The sequence below is a fragment of the Crinia signifera genome, chromosome 2, assembly GCF_055691185.1.
Source record: "Crinia signifera chromosome 2, ASM5569118v1, whole genome shotgun sequence".
NCBI classification, from domain to species: Eukaryota; Metazoa; Chordata; class Amphibia; order Anura; family Myobatrachidae; genus Crinia; species Crinia signifera.
In genome coordinates, this window is record NC_139218.1 from 294091003 (window position 1) to 294111457 (window position 20455).

Sequence of the window (20455 nt, forward strand, 5' to 3'; positions counted from 1 at the left end):
CAACAGAGCAACAGTGCAATGTAATCTTCTCTATAGAGAAAGTTTATCCCATTTGTATCAATTGTGTGCGATTAAAAGAATAATCCTGAAGAAAGCATAAAAAAAGCAGCATGGGAAAATGTCACAACCATGCACATACAGTATGTAGAGCCATACACACTTCCCTATGTATTAATCTTCAAAATCGGCAGTTTATGCACCTGTTTTACAACAAGACATGATCGACTTGTACCTGCACCTTCTCTATAATGTGTGCAAGTCTGCAAGAGCCACATTTTTGGAAACATGCCCCTTTTGTACCCAGCCGACTTAAACAGTTCTTTTCTCTTCCAGTCTAACTCCTCAGACACAGGCTGACATAACTGGCAGATGCACACAAGTCTGCCTAAGCACCTACTTGTTCAGGCCAATTACAAGCCGATTCAACAACAGGCAAAAAAAAAAAAATGTACTGGAATGACTTGCTAAACAATAAGCCTGATTCAGTGATGGAAGCAATGTCAAAAAAGCAACAAAAAAAAAATTGCACTGCCAAAAAAGTATAAATGTAAACAGAAGACCACAGAAAAAAAAATTGCAAATTAAAAAAAGCTACTTTGGAATAAAAAACCCACAACATTTTTTGGTACAAATTTAACAATAATAAGTTGTAGGTTTACCTGTCCTTTCTGGTGTTAGTATTGCTTTACTTGGGGTTTTAAGGATGCTGGGAGAATTAAAGCCGTTGCAATATGGAGTGAGTCTCGCAACTGGACTATATGGAAAAGACATGGAAACAGGAGTGGAAAAGAGACTCCTCCAGCGACCAGCTAAATATAAAAAAGGAACAAGAATACTCATTAGTATTTGTTTTAAAACAATACCTAAAATAACATGGATCAGGACTAAAAAAAAAAAATTGTACCATCACCTTCATTTGTGCCAAGTGTTGTGCACATTTTCCATGAAAGGAACTTGTAGAACTAGTCAGACATAAGAACAATAAAAAGCATATATACATTTTACAGTTCATTTAAAAGGTTTACTAAAACGCAGAAGCAGGTTATTCTGTATACCATGTAGGGCACCAACGATTGCAGATGGGTCCAGTATGAAATGCCGGCAGTCGGAATCCCGGTCGAAATACAGACGCCGGAATCCCGACCGCCGCAAAGCCGACAAGAGGGGGCAGTGGATCGCCCCCCTTGCGGGCTCACTTTGCTCTCCACGCAGCGGGCCCGTTGCCTCGCTACGCTCGGCACACTATTTTATTCTCCCTCTATGGGTGTCTTGGACACTCATAGAGGAACAAAGTGCTGGCATTGTGGCGGTTGGGATTCCGGCGTCGGTAATTTGACCGCCGGGATTCCGACCGCCGGCAAATTGACCGCATCCCTTGCAGATTAATGGTTCAGTCTGGTGCCAAACGAAGGGTCTATGTACCAAGCCCTGGAGAAAGATTATGTTAGTGTTCATACTAGCACCTTGCGCCTTTCAAAACCTGTGCAGTTCCTCTTTTCTACCTGGGGTGTCATGGTCTGCTTTAGAGCTTCTAGTAAAGTCTGGACTGTATTGAGACACAGACCATACTATGCTAGAATACCACAGCAGAGAGCGACATTCTAAGCAGAAAAGAGTAATTGTGCAGGTTTTGAAAGGTGCAGGGTGCTAGAATGAACACTAAAAGTACTAGCCAATCAGCTAACCATGTTACAGGTGGTGTTTAAAAAAAAATAACAGTAAGTAGCTGGTTGGTACTTTATCTCTAACCACGTTCTCTCTTTCCAAGACTTAGTACACATACCTCTTTATGATAATAATTACCTGGAACATACTGCACTCGTCCCACCAATTGACAAACCACTCTAATGTAAAACCTACCTACTGTATAGTCAAAGTGCTTCAAGTCTATTTTTAATTATCAACACAATTAAGGAGTACAAATCCTAATTTCAGTTGTTCATTTAGCACACATGGTCATAATATATAGTGCTCTTTTACAGTAGGACACCGTTTCTGGACCGCTTTAATATGACACAATCAGGTACAGCATTTTCAAACTGGCCCTTGGCCAAAACGTGTTCACCACAAAAAAACTTTTTTTGTACATCTCATAAATAGATGATATTCCTTCATAATGGCCAGAACTAATCAGAGCCAAATATTTCATTACTTGCCTGATGATTAGGGATGGCCATCATCCATTGATAGTGTTTGAAGATCCATCAATGGCACACCACAAATGGTACTCTGCCATCCGTGGCTGAGTGGAATTAAATAGTTTTATTTTTTTTCTCCCTCCCAAGCATGGAACTTCGCCCCACTCCTGACATCCCACCAAGTCCAACCCACATTTTTGATTAGCCTGAGGCCTAGCCAAAATCTGCCAGTGGTGTAGCAATAGTAGCAATCTCCCTGAAGAATGTACCAAGCCCGGTTATTTTACATTAACCCCATTATGTAGCTGTTATATACTTGGAAAAAATAAATAAATCAATTACAAATATAAACATTGAAATGGGTGCAATGGGCCAAATGTATTATTATTATTTTTTTTTTTTATATTCTTTATTTGGTTTTCAGATAACAAAATACATACAACATTTAACACTTACATACAGTTAGGTCGGTGGTGTGTTTGTCTACAAAAGTTTTCCCCGATATTGATCACCACCACCTCTCTTTGTTATATCCCATTTAAGCTACCCAATTTGTTACACAAATACAATATTAAAAAATATATACATATTTGCCCCTCCTGCCCTCTGTTACTTCCTTATGCGGTGGTGTACCTCTTTCCTTGTTTTTAGATTACCGCTCTCTGGGTGAGTATTTTAGCTATTTGGCCTTGCTATTTAGCTTCCACACGGCTCTATTTTCATTCTTCACCCGTGTAATATAAATTATTAAATAATTGTGTCCATATGAGTGTATTATAATTTTTTAGGTTTGTTTTTTAAATTATATATTCAAATATTTCTTTTGTCGTCTATTTTATTTCAATACTATCTATTCTGTGTTCTACCATTCTATATTTAATTGTATTCTGTGAAAAGAGTTTTTTTATTTATTAATTAACTTAGTGCATGTTTTTTACTGTTCTATCCATTTCTTCCATATCCTCTCATATTTATTCATTTCTCGTGAGATATATGTGTTTTTCATGCAGAGCCGTGTGATCCACCAAAGCCTTCCATTGCTCAAGGCTTGGACCGGTCTTAGCCATCCAAGTCCTGGCAATCATAACCTTTGCTAATGAACACAATACTATAGCGAGTGCCCCATCCGCTCTCTCTCCCAAATTGCCCTCCTCTATATTCAGGAGGCAGAATTTTGGTGTAAGTCTATATCCCTCTATCCCTAGGTTACACAGCCTTTGTTTAACTTTCGTCCAGAACTCTTGTACTACTTCACATTCCCAGATGAGGTGAAAAAAAGATCCCGGAGCCCTTTTACATTTGGTACATTCATTAGACGTTTTCCCACCAAACTTTACCAGTTTTTCCATTGTAATATAGGATCTATGTATTACAAATAACCGTACCTGTTGTACCCTAATGGAGTTGGTTGCTTTTGGTATACTTGCTAGTGCTTTTTCCCACTCCTCTTCCGCTATGTGTCCCAGATCTTTCTCCCACTTCTTTCTTGTAATATCCAACCCCTCCTCATTTTTGGCTAATAGAAGTTTCTTATATACTTTAGAAATATTTTTGTCTTTGCTATCTTCCCTCAACAGAAGTCTAATTGGGGAAATACCAAATTTAGGGGTTTCCACCTTGAATTGTATGGACAGTGCGTTTCTTAATTGCAAGAATCTATAAAAGTAGGACTTAGGGACTATGAATTCCCTTTGCAATTGATCAAATGATTTCATTCCCTCTTCTAGGTATAGTTGACTTAACCATTTGACCCCGTACGGGCCCCATACTTGGATTGGTTGGATATCATTCAGTTCTTTCAGGCCTTTTGAGTCTTTTAATGAGTGTTCTTCATCCCATCTGTGGAATTTCAATAATTTGCTTGTTTCTTTCCATATTTTAACTGCTTGGATCACTAAAGGGGGGTCCTGTTTACATGGCTGTCCGTTTAACAGAGTCTGAAGTGGGTTTATATTTACTTCTCTCTGTCCCAAAAGCTCTTTTACCCTTTCGCAGCCCACGGATCCCTCTATCCAATCCTCCATTAGCAATATTTGACTAGCGGTATAGTATAATTTGAGGTTGGGTAGTGCCATTCCACCTTCTCCTCTCCCTCTAGTCAAATGTATTATAGCAGCACTAATCATGCTGCTATGACACTTCCGGCTTCGCCTTATTAACATATTAACATCCTGTCTGCTGAAGCAGGGGAGCACAAACTCCACCCCTCTGGTGATGTCCCCTTGAGGAGACAGTGCATAAGCTCAAGCCGACATGCGGTCTCCTTCCCCATTTAGATAGCAGCGCTGATATGGACTGGGGAGCATAGCATCCCTGTCATTTAGGGGGTGATTCTGGTTGGTTCGGAATCACCCCCTTAGAGTACACCAGCTCCTTCTTACATGGGGGAGAAGGGGTATCAGTGCACATAAGGTGCGCCGATACCCCTTCTCCCTCATAACACAGCTACCCCTATGGCTACAAGCAAGTTTTACATGGCCACTTGGCAGTTCATATACAGCATGTACAGCAAACATATAACTGCATAAGGGCTTGTTTACATCTGGATGTAAGTCAATTTTATGACAAGCCTGAGGCAGTATACGTCCACTTTAAGGCCGCAGTCATAGTTTGTTTTCACAATCTTACTGAAATGCTTTTTCAAAAATAGGCAAGTATGAAATAAAACTATAAGACTGTACAAGTTTGTGAAGTGCAATTTATGTGCAGTTTTTCCATTGAAGGTATAATAAAATATAAATGGAAATTATAGATTTTCATGAATTTATAGCTTAAACTTGTGAACATAAATATTGCTTTCTTATCCAGAACAAATTTTTTTCTGGATATGTTTTTTTATCTTCTACATATTCCAGGGTATAATTTGTAACATATACTAAGCTGCAGTAAGTATAAGGATTTACACATATAGCCCCTGGAATGCTCTTTCCCATAAGATGTTTAACTATGATCCTTACAGAGATCTAATTCCAGTGTGAACAACCTGATTACAATTGTGATCTGGAACACACAAAACATGGTGCTAGAGTCCATTCTCTGCAACATGAGTTACTCAGGGAGTCAATTACCGAAGGATCAATCCGCTGCTGCTGCTGCCTATTTAAATGCAGTTGCTTGCATATACGATGCTGTAGGTGGGCGTCTCAATACATTTCCTGGTGGATTTGCGAATATAATTTATTACAAGCCACAAGCACATCCACAAGCCCCCCCTCCCTTTTCAGCCCTGCTTGATGCTGCACTGTAATCCACAAAAAATTCCTAGTGTGCTCAAGCATACATGGCCAAGAAAATTGATTCTATTCTATTACGCAGGCCTTCAATGCATTCTTTGGGCAGTATTCAATGAGGCTGATTCGCCATATTCTACGGCGAATGTGTGCTATTTTCATGCTCGAAGGTGAATTTTTTTACTGAAAAAGTGAATCACCCTATTCAACGTGCAATATTCGCAGACAGCAAACAGTGAAGGATGGACAATTCACCGTCTGATAGTCTCCGCAATTCTCTGTGGTTTTTCAATTCGATTCGCCATGAGTGTATTCAATGATCAGATGGCGAATTGCTTTCTAAGTGATTTTCGCAGTGTGTCACCGTGTAGCAATCGCCATCTTTTTATGGTGAACTGGAATGTGAACTTTTAAAATAAAGGTTTTTTTATTTGGTGTCAAAAAATCTGGAATTTTATTATGTGAAGGGGCATCTCCCTGCCTGCCGCCGTCCCTTAAGAATCGCCATCAGGGGCAGCGAGCCCCTGCGGCATTGAATACGGTGACTGGGAGGGCTGGCAGCGAATGCTCCAACCCTTCAGGAATACGGCGACTGTGCAAGGAATCCTAAACAGGATTCGCCGCACATGCCAAGTTTTCAGCATATTCAATTACCATCTACAAAAAAAAAATCTATTCATTAAGGGCCGTATATACATTTGTATAAAGACCATAGCTTTGTTTTTTAATGCAGCTTCTGTCAGAATATATGCTAATTAGGGAAGATAATCACTAAGGAATTTTTCAATCCTTCGATTCGAGATTGAAAAATGCTTAATCCCGGGATTCCTTGGATTGGCTTCCCAATTTTCAAAAATGCATAGGGGGCAGGCAATGTTGCTGACAGTGCGGCTGGCAATGAGGAGGGTGGGCAGGGTGGGTGGTGGGGTCAGGGGGTTATGTGGTGTGGTTGACAGCTAGGAGGGCGGGTGGTGTGGCCAGGGATGCTGAGTGGCATTGCACAGCGTGACCTCTAACATGTCATGCTGCGCAGAGCCACACAGCCATGGACGCAAGCGGGTGTCCAGATGCTGCACAACATTAGATGCATGAAATCCCAGGATCCCAACAATCCGAATCCCAGGAATGGCCACCCTAATGCTGCAAGTGACGCTTGAAGGCAAAAGCACCAGCATTGCAGACCCAAGTGCAGCATCAAAGCAAACAGCATAAAATCACCATAGCGACCATTGCCTCACAGCATCGGCTATTTGAGTAACCTAGTAAGTCTACTCAAAATGGCCGCCTCATGTCCAAATTCCAAGGCCAGTAAATATGCATTGGATGAAGTTGCCAGCACCCCCATAAATAGGAAACAACATGCCTCTGTTTTGGGAAATTGTTCTAGTCACTGCCACCAAAAAGCTGAAGCATATCAATCATGCTGCAGCTCTGTGGGCACTGAATGAGATCTGCAGATGTGCAGTGTGGCATCTGCAGAGCTCAAAACATTGTGTGGAGATGTACACAAACCATCGGTACTGCATACATCTCTGAATTAGGCCCTACGTCTCTTCAAGGATTGTGAGCTTTAGACTACAAAAAAGCACTAGCCAACATGTGAAATGTAATCACCCTATAGTCAGTTCCACAATGCTCATTAAAATTAGATATTTATCATTCTTCTTTAAGACTAGTGTAAAATCCATTTATTGTACACTATAGTAAGCGTATAACCCAAATAATTATCAATGTGCCACCAGTTACACAATAGGGAACAAAGATTATATAGCATTGTATTATTTTAGTGCAGAGGAGAGAATACATTCTTATTTTCCAAGAGGGTATATTGGGACTTCTCATGTTTCATTCCCTGGAAGTTGTGCATTCTGAAATGGAAGGAGAGAGATCTGATCTTGGAAGATGCAAAGAATATCTTCTTTAATGATCTGAATCAGCTATTGGACCAAAGCAACAACATACTGTCATTTAGAACTGAAACTGTGCCAGTGCAACCATAGCTGTATCTCACCCACAGCAATACCACATGCTGAAACCCAAACTAGTCATCATTCACCACTTGGTACAGTAACAAAGATGGCAAACAAAAGCCAATCTTTGTGAAAGAGCCCAACCTGCTCCTAAAATAATAAATGAATAACCATTTCCATGAAAAGTAGGTTAGATTTCGTTCAGGTATCATTCCTACGCCAGAAATGACAAAGCCTTCTGTGAGAGAAGCCAACATAAAACAAGCATTACAGTACAAGTGGTCGCTTTTAGCAAATCACTCCCCAACATCGGATTAGGACTCACAATTGGTCAAGTTTCAATGTTATTCACACATAAATTTTAATCATTCGCAATCTAAAATGTGGTTATACTGAAATATCAGCTAAAGCCACTACTTTGCATTACTATATATCTTTAGGGTGCTGCAAAGTCAATGGTTGGGGAGGCAATGGATAGTACCAGATTTAAACACACATGGGATATGGTGTGGATTTTCGACTAGAACTATAATTAGAATAACAAAAGGATGGTATGAATAATACAAAAAGGTAAGAGAAACAAAAGAATACAAAAAAAAGGTACTTGTTTCCTAGCACGGCGCCCAGATTTCATACGTACGGCACCGTAGGGAAATCGCATCGCATGGGCCATTATAGCGGCATGCGATGCGATTTTTTCATGTAATTTTTTCTATGGTCATTGTACCCCACTATATCGCATCGCATGTCCCGCAGAATCGCATGCGATTTAATAGGGTGTGCGATGCCATGACATTATCTATACAATAATATGATTGTATGTCCCAAAAATAGGTTTAAACGCACCCCCCCCCCACTATCCACGCCAACCCTGCGAGGGGCGGCGGAACGCGTTCTCCGACCTTTTCATTCCCCCACTATCCACGGCGCCGTGGAGTTGATATTATATAGTGTGGCGAGCGCAGCGAGCCTGAAGCGTGGCGAGGGGACGCGGATTACTTTACATGTCAAGCTTCAGGCTCGCTGGTTTGCTTTGCACACTATACAAAATCAACGCCACGCAGACGTGGATAGTGGGGTAATAAAAAAGTCGGAGGACACGTTCCGCTGCCGCTCTCCACGCTTCGGGCTGGCGTGGATAGTGGGGGGGGGATGCGTAAAACCTATTTTTGGGACATACAATCAAATTATTGTATACCTAATGTCATGGCATCGCACACCCTATAAAATCGCATGCGATTTTGCGGCAGATGCGATGGTATCGCATGGCACTAAAATGGCCCATGTGATGCAATGCGATTTCCCTACGCAGAATAGCCCACTAAGCAAATTGATAGTTGGCGCCGTTCTAGGAAACAAGTACCCCAAAAAAAACTACTATTTAAAAGGATTTTTTTTTTATTGTTTGAAGAGTTGTTAAGTTAAATTAGCAGAATGGATTATAGTGATCTATTTTGTAAATGTAAACCGTATCCTATTCAGTAGAGTTTGCTATACACAAACTCTAGCAGTTGTACACGGGAATGAACTGGACATCTTTACGGCGCCAAAGTGCTACAGCCACTCCTTCCTGCAGCGACACAAACCCAATGTCAGCCAATTTTTCCTGACTGGGGCACATTGCTTTTTGTGCTACTAAACTCAATCCTGATGAAGTTGGGTTTGTAAGCCAGGGGCTACCTAAAAAAGATACTCATTACAGGAACCAATGCGAAAAGAAACCAATGCGAAAAGGACAGGAGATGAAGCACAGGTAACTGATCTATATAAACTGCTGTAATGTAAGTAAAAAAATGTACATACTGTATAAGGTAGGTGCTATTCTAGCATAAAACAGTTCCGTAAAGGACTGTTTTGAACATTTAAATTCTCACACACCATAAAAAAATAAATAAATAAATAAATAAAGGTCATGGAAAAGTAAAGAGAGGTTATGAAGTGAACTTTAGAGGTTGACACCATTTTGATGTTTACACAAAAAGCACAATGTTTTTGATTTGCAGAAAAGCCACACTGGACATTTTCAAATACGGTGTTGCAATATCATTCACAGTGCCCCAAAAGCCACATCAGCACTTCAGAAAACAGGGGTTACAGAACCATTTCCTGGGCAACCCAAAACCAGTGGCTGCATCATTGGATGAAGCTTTAATGGCCAGAGAAACTGATCTGGATGCAGAAGATGATCAGAAAGCAGCACTTACATATAGGGCCTTATTCTGGTTCACTCCTTTTGTCAAATTCCTTCTTAGATGGACAAAACCATGTGCACTGCAGGGGTATAGGCGAATATAGAATTATGGTAATGGATGGTCCCAGATCTAGATATAATAGCAGGGGGACCTTTGCGTGGCATAGCCGTACGGCAAAAGGGGGCATGGCCTCATGGGAAGGAGGCGTGGCATCACAAAAATGGGTGTGGTATTACTCTTTAGACCATACACAGTAATGACCATTACACATTTTAGCAAACTCCGTAATACCCATTACACATAAAGCCACACGTCGTAATGCCAATTACACATAACTCCACACACCATAATGCCCATTACACATTGTGCCACACATCATGATGCCCATTACATACTATATAACAAACCGTAATGCCCATCACATATTTGCCACATAAGTGCTGCTTACCTACGTGCTCAATGCTAGGGGGTTCTTGCTTGATGGCACCACAGTACCCATTACACATGATGCCGCACACCATAGTACCCATTACACATGATGCCGCACACCATAGTACCCATTACACATGATGCCGCGCACCATAGTACCCATTACACATGATGCTGCACACATAATGCCCCTAACACATGATTAGGGATGCCAATCCCGGGGCATTTTTTCAATCCCGGGATTCGGGATTGAAAAATGCTCAATCCCGGGATTCCCGGGATTGGCATCCCTTATCTCTATCTAACACAAGTGTAAAAATTGAACAGCAGTGTTCAGGCTCCGAGATAAAGCCAAGTGTAGAGGTTAGACTGTGGCATAGATATTTTAAAGTTTACTGGAAAAGGAACAAACGATTACTAGAACCAAGGTGGATGCAGGTTTGAAGCTTTTGATTACTTGATTAACATTAAGTACAGATGTCCACATGCATAATAAAAAACGCCCTGGCCGCCCACTATTTACTTACATTTGCGGAGGTTGCTGAGTGGGCGGTCGGGCTGATTGGGTGGCCGGGAGCCAGGTATGCGTGCGGGAGGGCTGCTGGCGGGTTGCCGGCTGGGTGGCCAGGAAGGATGGCTGGGCGGACCGGCAGGCAGGCAGTCGTGATGGCTGGGCGGGCCGGAGGAAGGCTGAGCGGCTGTGCGGCTATATGGCTGTATGGCTGTGCCCTGCGCAGCGTGACCTTTGACCTCATCACGCTGCGCAGGCCTCACGCCGGGTATGGGAGAAGCCGGGCAGCGTGTGAGCAAGTGCTCACACGCTGCCCGGAATTAGACTGCAGTCTAATCCCGAAATCCTGTGATTGGAAACTCCAATCCCGGGATTGAAATCCCGGCGTTTTAGGGGCCAAATCCCGGGATCCCGCCGATCCCGGGATTGGCCACCCTACACATGATGCTGCACACCGTAATGCCCCTTACACATTAAGCCACACATTATGCGTAATGCCCCCACATACCACCACTTGTAGCGTCCCTTAAGCAATGCCCCCAAAAGTGCCACTTACTGAAAATTTTTATATGAGCTTTCGTGCTGCTGCAGGGAGAGATGGAGAGCGGTGCAGCTGCTTCTACGGGGAGAGGAGCAGAGCACAGCGCAGAGCACGCACCCACTCCCCTCCTGGTGACCCCTCTAGCTGAGTGGACATTTGAAATAATGTGCGCACTGTTGTTGTGCGTGACGTCGGGGGAGCACGCCGGGCGCCGGCACCACATGATTAAAGGGGGGGTGGGCTGAGGTGAAAGCGGGGAGAAGAATTGGAGCGGAAGCTGCAGGGGTGACAGTCATTGACAGCTGGGCAGAGAGCAGGAGGCTGCCCGGCTGTATTCAGAGCACTGCAGGTCACAGCTATTTGAAATAATACCCCTTTCACAACAGAAAATGCAGGGATTTACCCGGGAATATGGTCCCAGGATCATGCAGGGACATTCCCAGGCTCACCCCTTATACACCAGCCTAGTCCCTGCATTTTCTGGTATGAGGGGGAGAGACAACCACTCCCCTCTCCCTACCCCCCCTTTAACCAACCAGCTATATCGTCGGAACCAACTGACCCATTTACATGAGACCAGTATCATATTGAAGAACTTTTGAGTTGGCTTTGAATGATTTTGGTCCCGTGAAACTGGGCTGTTTGGTTCCAGAGAAATCTGCCCTCAAAGAACATAAACAGTCATGAAATTACATTTAAGAAATGAAAAAAACGGTTTAACCTCAATATCCCTGGAACCAATGAACCCATATGGATCCAGCATGGTATCAGATTGAAGGCCCAGCAATTAGGGTTAGACTGAGATCAACCTCGAGCTTCAGTGATGCCGAAGGGGGAACTGGCAGCCGTTGAACTATAGGGAAAACGTTGCAGCTTTGCCTGGTAGTATCTCCGGTTCCCAGGGGGCTAGAGACACGGGGCTGGGCTCGTTGGAAAGCCCCATTCCTCAGCTACATGAATGGGCTAAATGGGCTAATGGGTGGTCCGATGCACCCCCGGACCACCCCCTAGATTCGCCTGTGTGCAGGGGAGCAGATGTAAAATGTACAGAGAGAGTGAGATTTGGGTGAGTTATTTTGTTTCTGTGCAGGGAAGATACTTACTGTTTTATTTTTACACTGCAATATAGATCTCATTTTGAAGTAAAACCTCAACCAAATCTAACTCTGCACAAGTAACATCTACCCCATCTGCAGTATGCATGGTTTTGCCCATCTAAGAAGGAATTTGCCAGAAGGAGTGAACCAAAATAACCCCCATAGTCTCACAGCAACACTGTAGACACAGCGGTGACAACAGTGGCATCACCTTTGTATCCGCCCTAAATTAAAAATCTGACTCCATTACTAAAACAGTAAGTATATGTAGGAGTTAATCCTTTTCACACATTGTATTATAAAACAATAGAGCATTTCAATTCGGAACAAACCACGGGATAGAAATCCGTGAACATATAAACCACACTGACTGCAAACTATTCTTTTGAATTCTGGGAGGAACGTGACTGGGACGAAAATGGTTATAGATTTTGCAGAACCTCAAGCGAGACAGAAACAAGCTTACAGTGATTAAGGAAGCACTGAACTGTTCAGGTGAATCCTGAAAGCAGAGCTATTTCTCACACCAACCAGCGAGGTGAGCCTAGAACAAATTTCATCCTCTTACCAGAACAGACTCATGTCCCCATTAATGGAACTAACTCTTCATATGTCTAAACTTATGTAAATGTTGCAGATCGTGACTACTAGAGATTGCTTTATCAGCTATATTAAACTAAAGCATCAGACAGATGCACAGGAAATGGACAATAGCCTTTTATAATGTTCATTTGCAGGGCTTAAAACAGATTTTTTTTTTTGTCACCCAGGTCAAAGACGTTATTTGGCTCTGCTCGGCCTCCTTCCTTTCCTCCCTGCATGCGTGTATGGATATCATATCCATCACCTGGATTAATTTAACCTCTCCCCTCAAGTGCCGGCCCTATAGATGGCAATATGGTGAAATGCAGGAGATGAGTAGCACACTTTTCCTAAACATCAAACAAGTGTGTAGTATATAAAATGTCTATCCTTCCAATATCTTTTAACACAAACAAAAAGACAAGTTGAAAAGAATGGTCTTTAGGGTTACAATAAAACCAAATAAGCAGGGATAGGTAGAGGTTTGATTATGAAAAACAGGAGCCACACTTCAGGCTTTATAAAATCAACTCCACGCAGACGTGGATAGTGGGGGTATGAACAGGTTGGGGGGACATGTATTCTGCGTCCCCTCGCCATGCTTCGGGCTGGTGTGAATAGTAGGGGTTTGAAAAGGAGGCATTTGCCAGTATGTAACATGGAGCACTGGCAAATGCCTCCTTTATTGTGCATGAGACGCACTTGCGCCCACATCCCCCTTTGTGCACAAGACGCACGTTCTACCGAACCCCCTAACCCCGTCTCCCTGAAGCGGACACGGGCAGGGTTGCCGTACCCTGCCGCAATATTTACTGAGACATCTCAGACAGATGGAGTGCCTCTCTGCCGGTGCCGCATGATCCCCTTTCCGCCGACGTCCGCCAGCGCAGGAGATCTGGCGGTTACCGGCGCTGTGTGAGAGGCGCTCACTAGATTTGCCGGGGACAGAGCCGTTAGCCTGTCACTACGCTAACTATGCTAGGCAGCCGTTGGGCTACACTGACAGCGTAGCTTAGCCTACGCTGAAAACGTAGCGTAGCCGGGCGCCGTGCTATTACACAAGTACCAAAACTTTCAACTATATCTAGGGTTTTAACAAGGTACAGGTGGGAGACATTCTTCACAGGAAGAAGAGCAATAGAACACGAGGACATGCACTGAAACCAGAGGGAGGAATATTCAGGGGAAATGTTAGAAAGAATTACTTCACAGAAAGAGTAGTGGATAAGTGGAATAGCCTCCCATCAGAGGTGGTAGAGGCAAATACAGTAGAACAATTTAAACATGCTTGGGATAGGCATATTGATATCCTTACAAAAAAATAAGGATCAAATATGGTTTGAAGTAACATGTTTAAAAAAAGGGGCAGACTAGATGGGCCAAGTGGTTCTTATCTGCCGTCATATTCTATGATTCTATGTTTCTATGTTACATGTGGTAGGAAATATAGATTGTAAGCTACGCTGGGGCAGGGACTGATGTGAATGTTCAACTATTCTCTCTGTAAAGCGCTGCAGAATATGTGTGCGCTATATAAGAAAAGGTTAATAAATAATAAAGTGCTATTTTGGGAGATTTTCATTATTTCATTGTACATCTAGCCCAAAAGGACCACTTGGTCATAATGAATAGAAAAACATTGAAGCAGGAACAACCAGATCAGCATTGTAAACTGAACACATTCATCTATTTTAATGTCCATCTGCCCGAACAGATCATAATAGGGTGCATTCAGTTACTGTAAATGTAGCTGAAATCTGTGTAACTGAATACATGCTGCAGCTAGATACACTCCGGCATCTTGTACTTAATGTGTAGGGAAACCCACTGTATGCCACATTATACATGGAATCAGCGCTTTACAAGAGGTTCTACTGAGTGAGGGAAGGATAAATAATTAAATAGTCTTAAAGAGCTTTCCACGCAGAGTAAAACCCACCATTAATTGGATATGTCCTTAGAGAGAAGGACAGGAAGAGAAGTAATTCATACACCTGCTATGGGTAAATTTACTAGTTATATTGAAGATGGGGAGTTGCCCATAGCAACCAATTGCAATCTATCCATTTCTTGTAGAATGTGCTAAATAGGAAGTAGAATCTGATTGGTTGCTATAAGAGAACTATAATCTTAGTAAATGTCCCCACTACTGACAGAAGAGCCACGTATCCCTGTGTACTGCGTCTGCAGATGCAGAAATCTAGCACCCAGACAAGAATTATTTTAATGAACAACACACTGTTTCATTTCTGTACTTTAAAATGTAAGTAATATTTTTTAATGTCACAAAGACAACATATGAATTCATTACGTGCAGGTGCAACTCCATGCCTGCCCACCAGCTACCACAAGAGTCACACATCACTTTGTAATAATCTAAACTATCCTAAGGACAACCAGCATAAGCATAACTAGTGCTCAAAGGGGGACATGACAGATGCACAGCATATTGTATGTGGGTAGGTTAGGAGACAAAAGATGCAGCTGTTTCAGTTGCACACAATTTAGCTGTATTGCTACTCTATTGCTATTCTTCTCATGCATTGGATTCTTTAGGAACTGCTTCTTAAAATTCTGGCGGTCGGCATTCATAATAAATTAGATCTGTCAAAAAAACTATTGGTTATATACTGTGGGCGGCTTGTATCATGCATATGCATACATATTTACTCAAAGCACAGCTCTCCCAATAAGAGCTATGCTTTGCTTAAGGATTACCTCCAGGTTTATGTTTGTATGCACATGTGCAAGTTGCAGAAGCGTCAGCGAGGGAAACTCTACATTAAAAAACCCATATGTTTCTATGAGAAACAAGTTCTGTAAAAAGTCTAATTTTTGGGAGATTGATGCATATCTGCACATCGCAGCCCAACAGCTTTGTATGGAGGGCTGCAGTGCCAGCAGGCTGCATCAGTTATCTCCAGTATCCAAATTTTATTCATATGCAGAATGCACAAACCTGTGAAAACTGCAGTTTTCAAAGGTCCCACACACCAGAACGATTTTTTTGCTGTTCGGTCAGAAATCGGGCGAAAAATTGGCAAATTTTTACCAATAATCGGCCGCAAATCAGCCGATTTTGATCGGATGCGTGCTCCCGCGGATCTTTTGCTAAATCTTCTGATTTGCTACATGCTGCAAGATTTAGCAAAAGATCCATAAAAACACACATGGGATCTTAAGAGAAATCTTTGGTAAAGATGTGCACTTTAATTCTGAAGGAAAAGAGGAAGGGGGAGATTGATCAGTGCACAGGTTATGACAATCAGTTTGGATTTGACAATTTTGGTCTGATGGTCCACAATATTTTGAAGGTATGGGAGACCTTTTTTGAAGGGTCTCACAAAATCAATGGCGTGGAGGTGCACCCTAGAGAGTAAAATGTATGTAGAAAGAAAAGAAGGAACGACTCTCTTTTTTGGGGGGCACTCTTGAACTGTGATTACATACAGTTATCTATTTAAACATCTGTCGGAAGATCCCGACAGATGTTTAAATAGATTACTGTATGTAATCACAGTTCAAGAGTGCCCCAAAAAAAGAGAGAGAGTCGTTCCTTCTTTTCTTTCTACAAAGATGTGCACTTGCCTGAAATCTATTGTCCAGAACAGACAAAAGATTTCAAGGATAATTTATGCGCACATCTTAAGATCGCAGATCGTTCTAGTGTGTGGGCACCTTTATGTTTGACACATCCCGCCCTGTGTGAGGTAACATGGGTGTAACTGCCGATGCTTCACAAAGATAATGTATGCTCACACAGCAATATCCAACTCTTAAAGTAACAAAGATAACCGACCAACCCAGACAACATACCATTTATCCAAATGGAACTTGGCAATTGCCTCTCGGCACTGTTCTGTAGTGCATTACACTTATTTACAAACAAGTGGCAACGCCTGTCTTAGTTAAACAAGCATTACAATACTGAACTATGTACTACTGTTACTAAATAATTGAGCTATTAAAAAAAAAAAAAAGTCTCCTGTGGTTACTTTAAACAATATTACAGTCAATGCTTTTATTCTATGAGAAAAGGTACCAATACGCACCCAGACACAGGGGTTATACCTTCTAGCAGCCTGCTAATCAGAATGAATGTGCTGATCTTGGGAGGCTGGGACAGTGTCCATAATTCAGGGTTGTTCCACCAAAATCAGGAAAGTTGGTAGGAATGCAGGTAACCACACTGGAGCTACATAAAGCATAAATGACCCCGCTCTGGGGATGATTCAGATATGGTTGGAAAGAGCATCTTTTGTACTTCGCAGCAGCGATGCTAACATATGTTAAAGCAGCAGGAGGAGTGTGGTATAAGCAGATGTCTTCTACATGCATGTTTGATCCTCTGCTGCATCCAGGGATCAGATCACCTGCATCACCATTAGCCAACTTAGAAATGCATTATTTGTCATCGGCTGTCGCAGCTCCATCGCCAAGGACAAGACATTTCAGATGGAAGACAGAGACCTTGGGACTAGCGCTCCCACGAAAAACTAGGTAGCAAGCCTCTATTTTGTAAAATAGAGGCAATCGCTGCCCTTTAGCCACCCCCACATGGTTCCAAACACACGGGACCTTATTCTAATTCAATCAGCCCCCCTCGCGAACCAGTTTTGCGTCTGTGCAGGCGCATTTCTGCTCATGTGCAGATGGAGGGCGAGTGAGCACGGCGAACTACATGTTTGCTGTTTCCATCGCAACGAGCAGTGTGGCCGGTTGGTGTGGGGTGGCAAGGGGCAAAGCCCATGGGAACCACCAGCGTTTCATGGGTGTCTTTGATCTGCGAGTGCTGGAGAAATCGTTTGATCATCAAATAATTTCTCCCTGGCTGCAAATGGCTGATTATGCAAATCATCCATTTGCAGCCATGCAGGGGATAGGCCCTTGCGAAGGGGGGAGGGGCGGCCAGCACTGCAGGCGGCGTTTAGTCCACACACAACGCTGCGTGTGGACCAGAATAAAGGTCCACTGTGTGTAATGTTGCGAGACCAATACTGCACATGCGCAATAAGGGTGCGGTGCATGCACAGTGTATTGAACATTGGCACATTGCATACAACTTTGGCTTGTGTTGTGTTTAATAGTATCAATATATTATACATAGTCATGAAAATACATTGTTTATTATGCACTAAAAAAAAAAAAAATAGTGAGAAAGAGACGTCGTTTCTCTCTCTGCCAGTAGATGGCAATGTTTCGGAGACTCACAGACACTAGACATATACAGTAGATGATGTTGATTGGTGTCAATTCAAACTAATGAGATACATCACTTCTCCACAGTTATGGTCACATATCTGGGCTTATGCAGCAGTTATTACAGAACTGGAATACTAATACGCTCCTGCAGTGTACAACCTTTATACCTTACAATCTGGCTCACATGTTCCATCAATCAGGCTCCATAAACCACACAGGCTCTTTGTGGTTTGTTTACTAAGCATTAGGTTCCATTGCTTCCAATCAGGTTTATGCCCTATATTTAAAAGGGTGATGCGTTTACTAGCAGAACAAGGCAGGTAAAAGCATTGCCCTTTAAATATAAACATGATCTGAAGAATCTTTAAAAAACCAACAGTAAGTAATTAAACATAATTAAACCCCTTTCTATCTGTAATAAAAGAATACTGCATGCATCATGTAAGTGCATTATCAGAGAAAGTGTTCATCAAGTGACAATGCCAGCATACACACATCATTAACATCTACATTACCTTTTTTGAGTCTGAAGCAAAGAGATCGCTTTGCTGCTTCTATTTCAGGAGATGGGTGATCCAAAACTTGCCTACACCACTCCATTGGATTAAGGGATGTCTCAAATGGCTTCTTAGTAGGGGAGACATAAAGCCTAAAAAATATATAAAAGAAATATATTTATTCAGTGAATCATGCAGCATCACCCATTAAGCATACATATGTATGTGCGCATATCTGCAGTGAGAATCTTTGTTTAGGTTGACATGACAGGACTCCTGGTTTGCCAAGTCTTTCCTATATATTATTGCAGGTGTGTCTTTAGGTGTTTCATGTCAGTAACGGAGGGGTTTGGGAATGTTGCGCACTAAAGAATAATACAGTCAAACACCTGTAATCTGTTAGAATACCTGGTCCAGTTATCCTAAAATATATAGTAATATATTTTCTTATTATTATTATCCCGACTGCCCGGACAGCAGGGGGAGCACAACGCTCGCTGCGCTTGCCACGCTGCGGGCACAGTGGCTCGCTGCGCTTAATACCTTTTCTATTCTCCCTCTATGGGGGTCCGATGAGGGAGAATAGCTGGTGGCCGTCGGGACCCCGAGTGTCGGGGTTTTAACAGTCAGGATTCCGACTTCGGTGTAATGACTGTCAGTATACCGAATGTCTGTCAGCCATCCGGCACCCCAGACAAACTGGTTTGGATGTTGGGCATAGTAAATTCCATTTTTTTGTGGCAAAATAATGGGTCTAATTATTTCTGTGCAGTTCATTAAACAAAAATACTTAGACCCATTGCTACTCATATATGCAAGTAACATAGTATCCAATGACTACAACACATATACCAACATACACATACAAACATTATGCAAGACTGCAGAACCATATTGGAAGGGCACCAGCAAGCCTTTTGGGTACCATATTATGACACTGCACTATTACTATGGTAGAGTGAGCATATGCAAGCCCTGAGGCTTAAAGTGGTCCAGGAGAGGTGGTGGGACTCATTTCCCACCTTCCCCTCCCCGTTAGATGTGGTGGGGTTTTTGGCACCTCCCTGCAAACTATAATGTTTTTCTGCTAGAATTACTGTGCAGGGTCAATGTGGAGGTTGAAGTATTTCCAGATCACCGTTAGAGGTGTTGGAACTCAGTTCTACCCCATTACAGCCCACTTTAACCACCGATTGGTCTACAATTAAGGGAGAGCAACTTTGGCTACATTAACAGCACAGCTCATTTAATAAATGAGCCTGTGAGACTAGTAAACGTGCAGAGCCACAATAGGACTCTAAAGCAGCTCCAAAACACACACCAAACCACAGTTATGACTGTAAATGCTGCAGCCCTTTCCCACACTGTAGACATGTTTTGCACACTTGACGATGGAATGAACTCACTCAGGAACTCTAATGTTTACAGGTGACGCTCTATAAAAAAGGAATGTGTAATGCTGGGTACACCCTTGGCAACTCCGGGCACAGCTGATATTGTGAACTATATTGGTGGTGCAGTATAGTACATACATACTGACCGATATCGGTAACTTATTTGGTCAGTAAGGTCATCCGCCTCCGGCTCCACACATGCAGTCGTTAACTAGATAGGCAAGACTGAGCTGCATGTAAATCGGTAATGAAATTAAGCATACACACTGTGTGATTTGCACTACATATCATTAACAATATACCCATCTTTAGGTAGTGTAAAATACTTTTTGCAAAAACAGTTAGAAGATGTGTATTTTGCAGTCTTTAAAAAGTAAAAATCAGGGTAATGATGCACAATGTTTTGTACCTTTACAATATATTACAATGCAGAGACTTGGCAAACCTTGGGGTCTACGTACTAAGCCTTTGAGTGATATTAGGTGGACTGAGGTAAAGCACCGACCAACCAGCTCTTGTCATACTTCAAACACAGTCTGTAACTTGACAGTTATTCACTGGTTGGCTGATACCTTATCTCTCCAAGTCTTAAGCCCCCCCCCCCCATCCACTACTGAGACTTCTCCAAGAGGAGAAGTCACAGTCGCTCCCCCTTGAACGATATATCGCGTG

The 20455-nt window shown here is 42.5% G+C and overlaps 1 protein-coding gene across 2 annotated transcripts in view; it reads right to left on the reverse strand.

Annotated features, from left to right (window-relative positions):
- The window catches only part of SLAIN1 (SLAIN family member 1), a 50541-nt gene that overhangs the window by 22105 nt on the left and 7981 nt on the right, over positions 1-20455 (reverse strand). Inside the window, exons 2-3 of one of the 2 annotated variants that reach the window (XM_083168818.1) lie at positions 18408-18541; positions 660-809 (exon numbers count right to left, since the gene is read on the reverse strand). In XM_083168818.1, the coding sequence (XP_083024944.1) occupies positions 660-809; positions 18408-18541 (284 nt within the window). The remainder of the gene's footprint in view (positions 1-659; positions 810-18407; positions 18542-20455) is intronic. The other variant, XM_083168819.1, reaches the window with a different exon arrangement.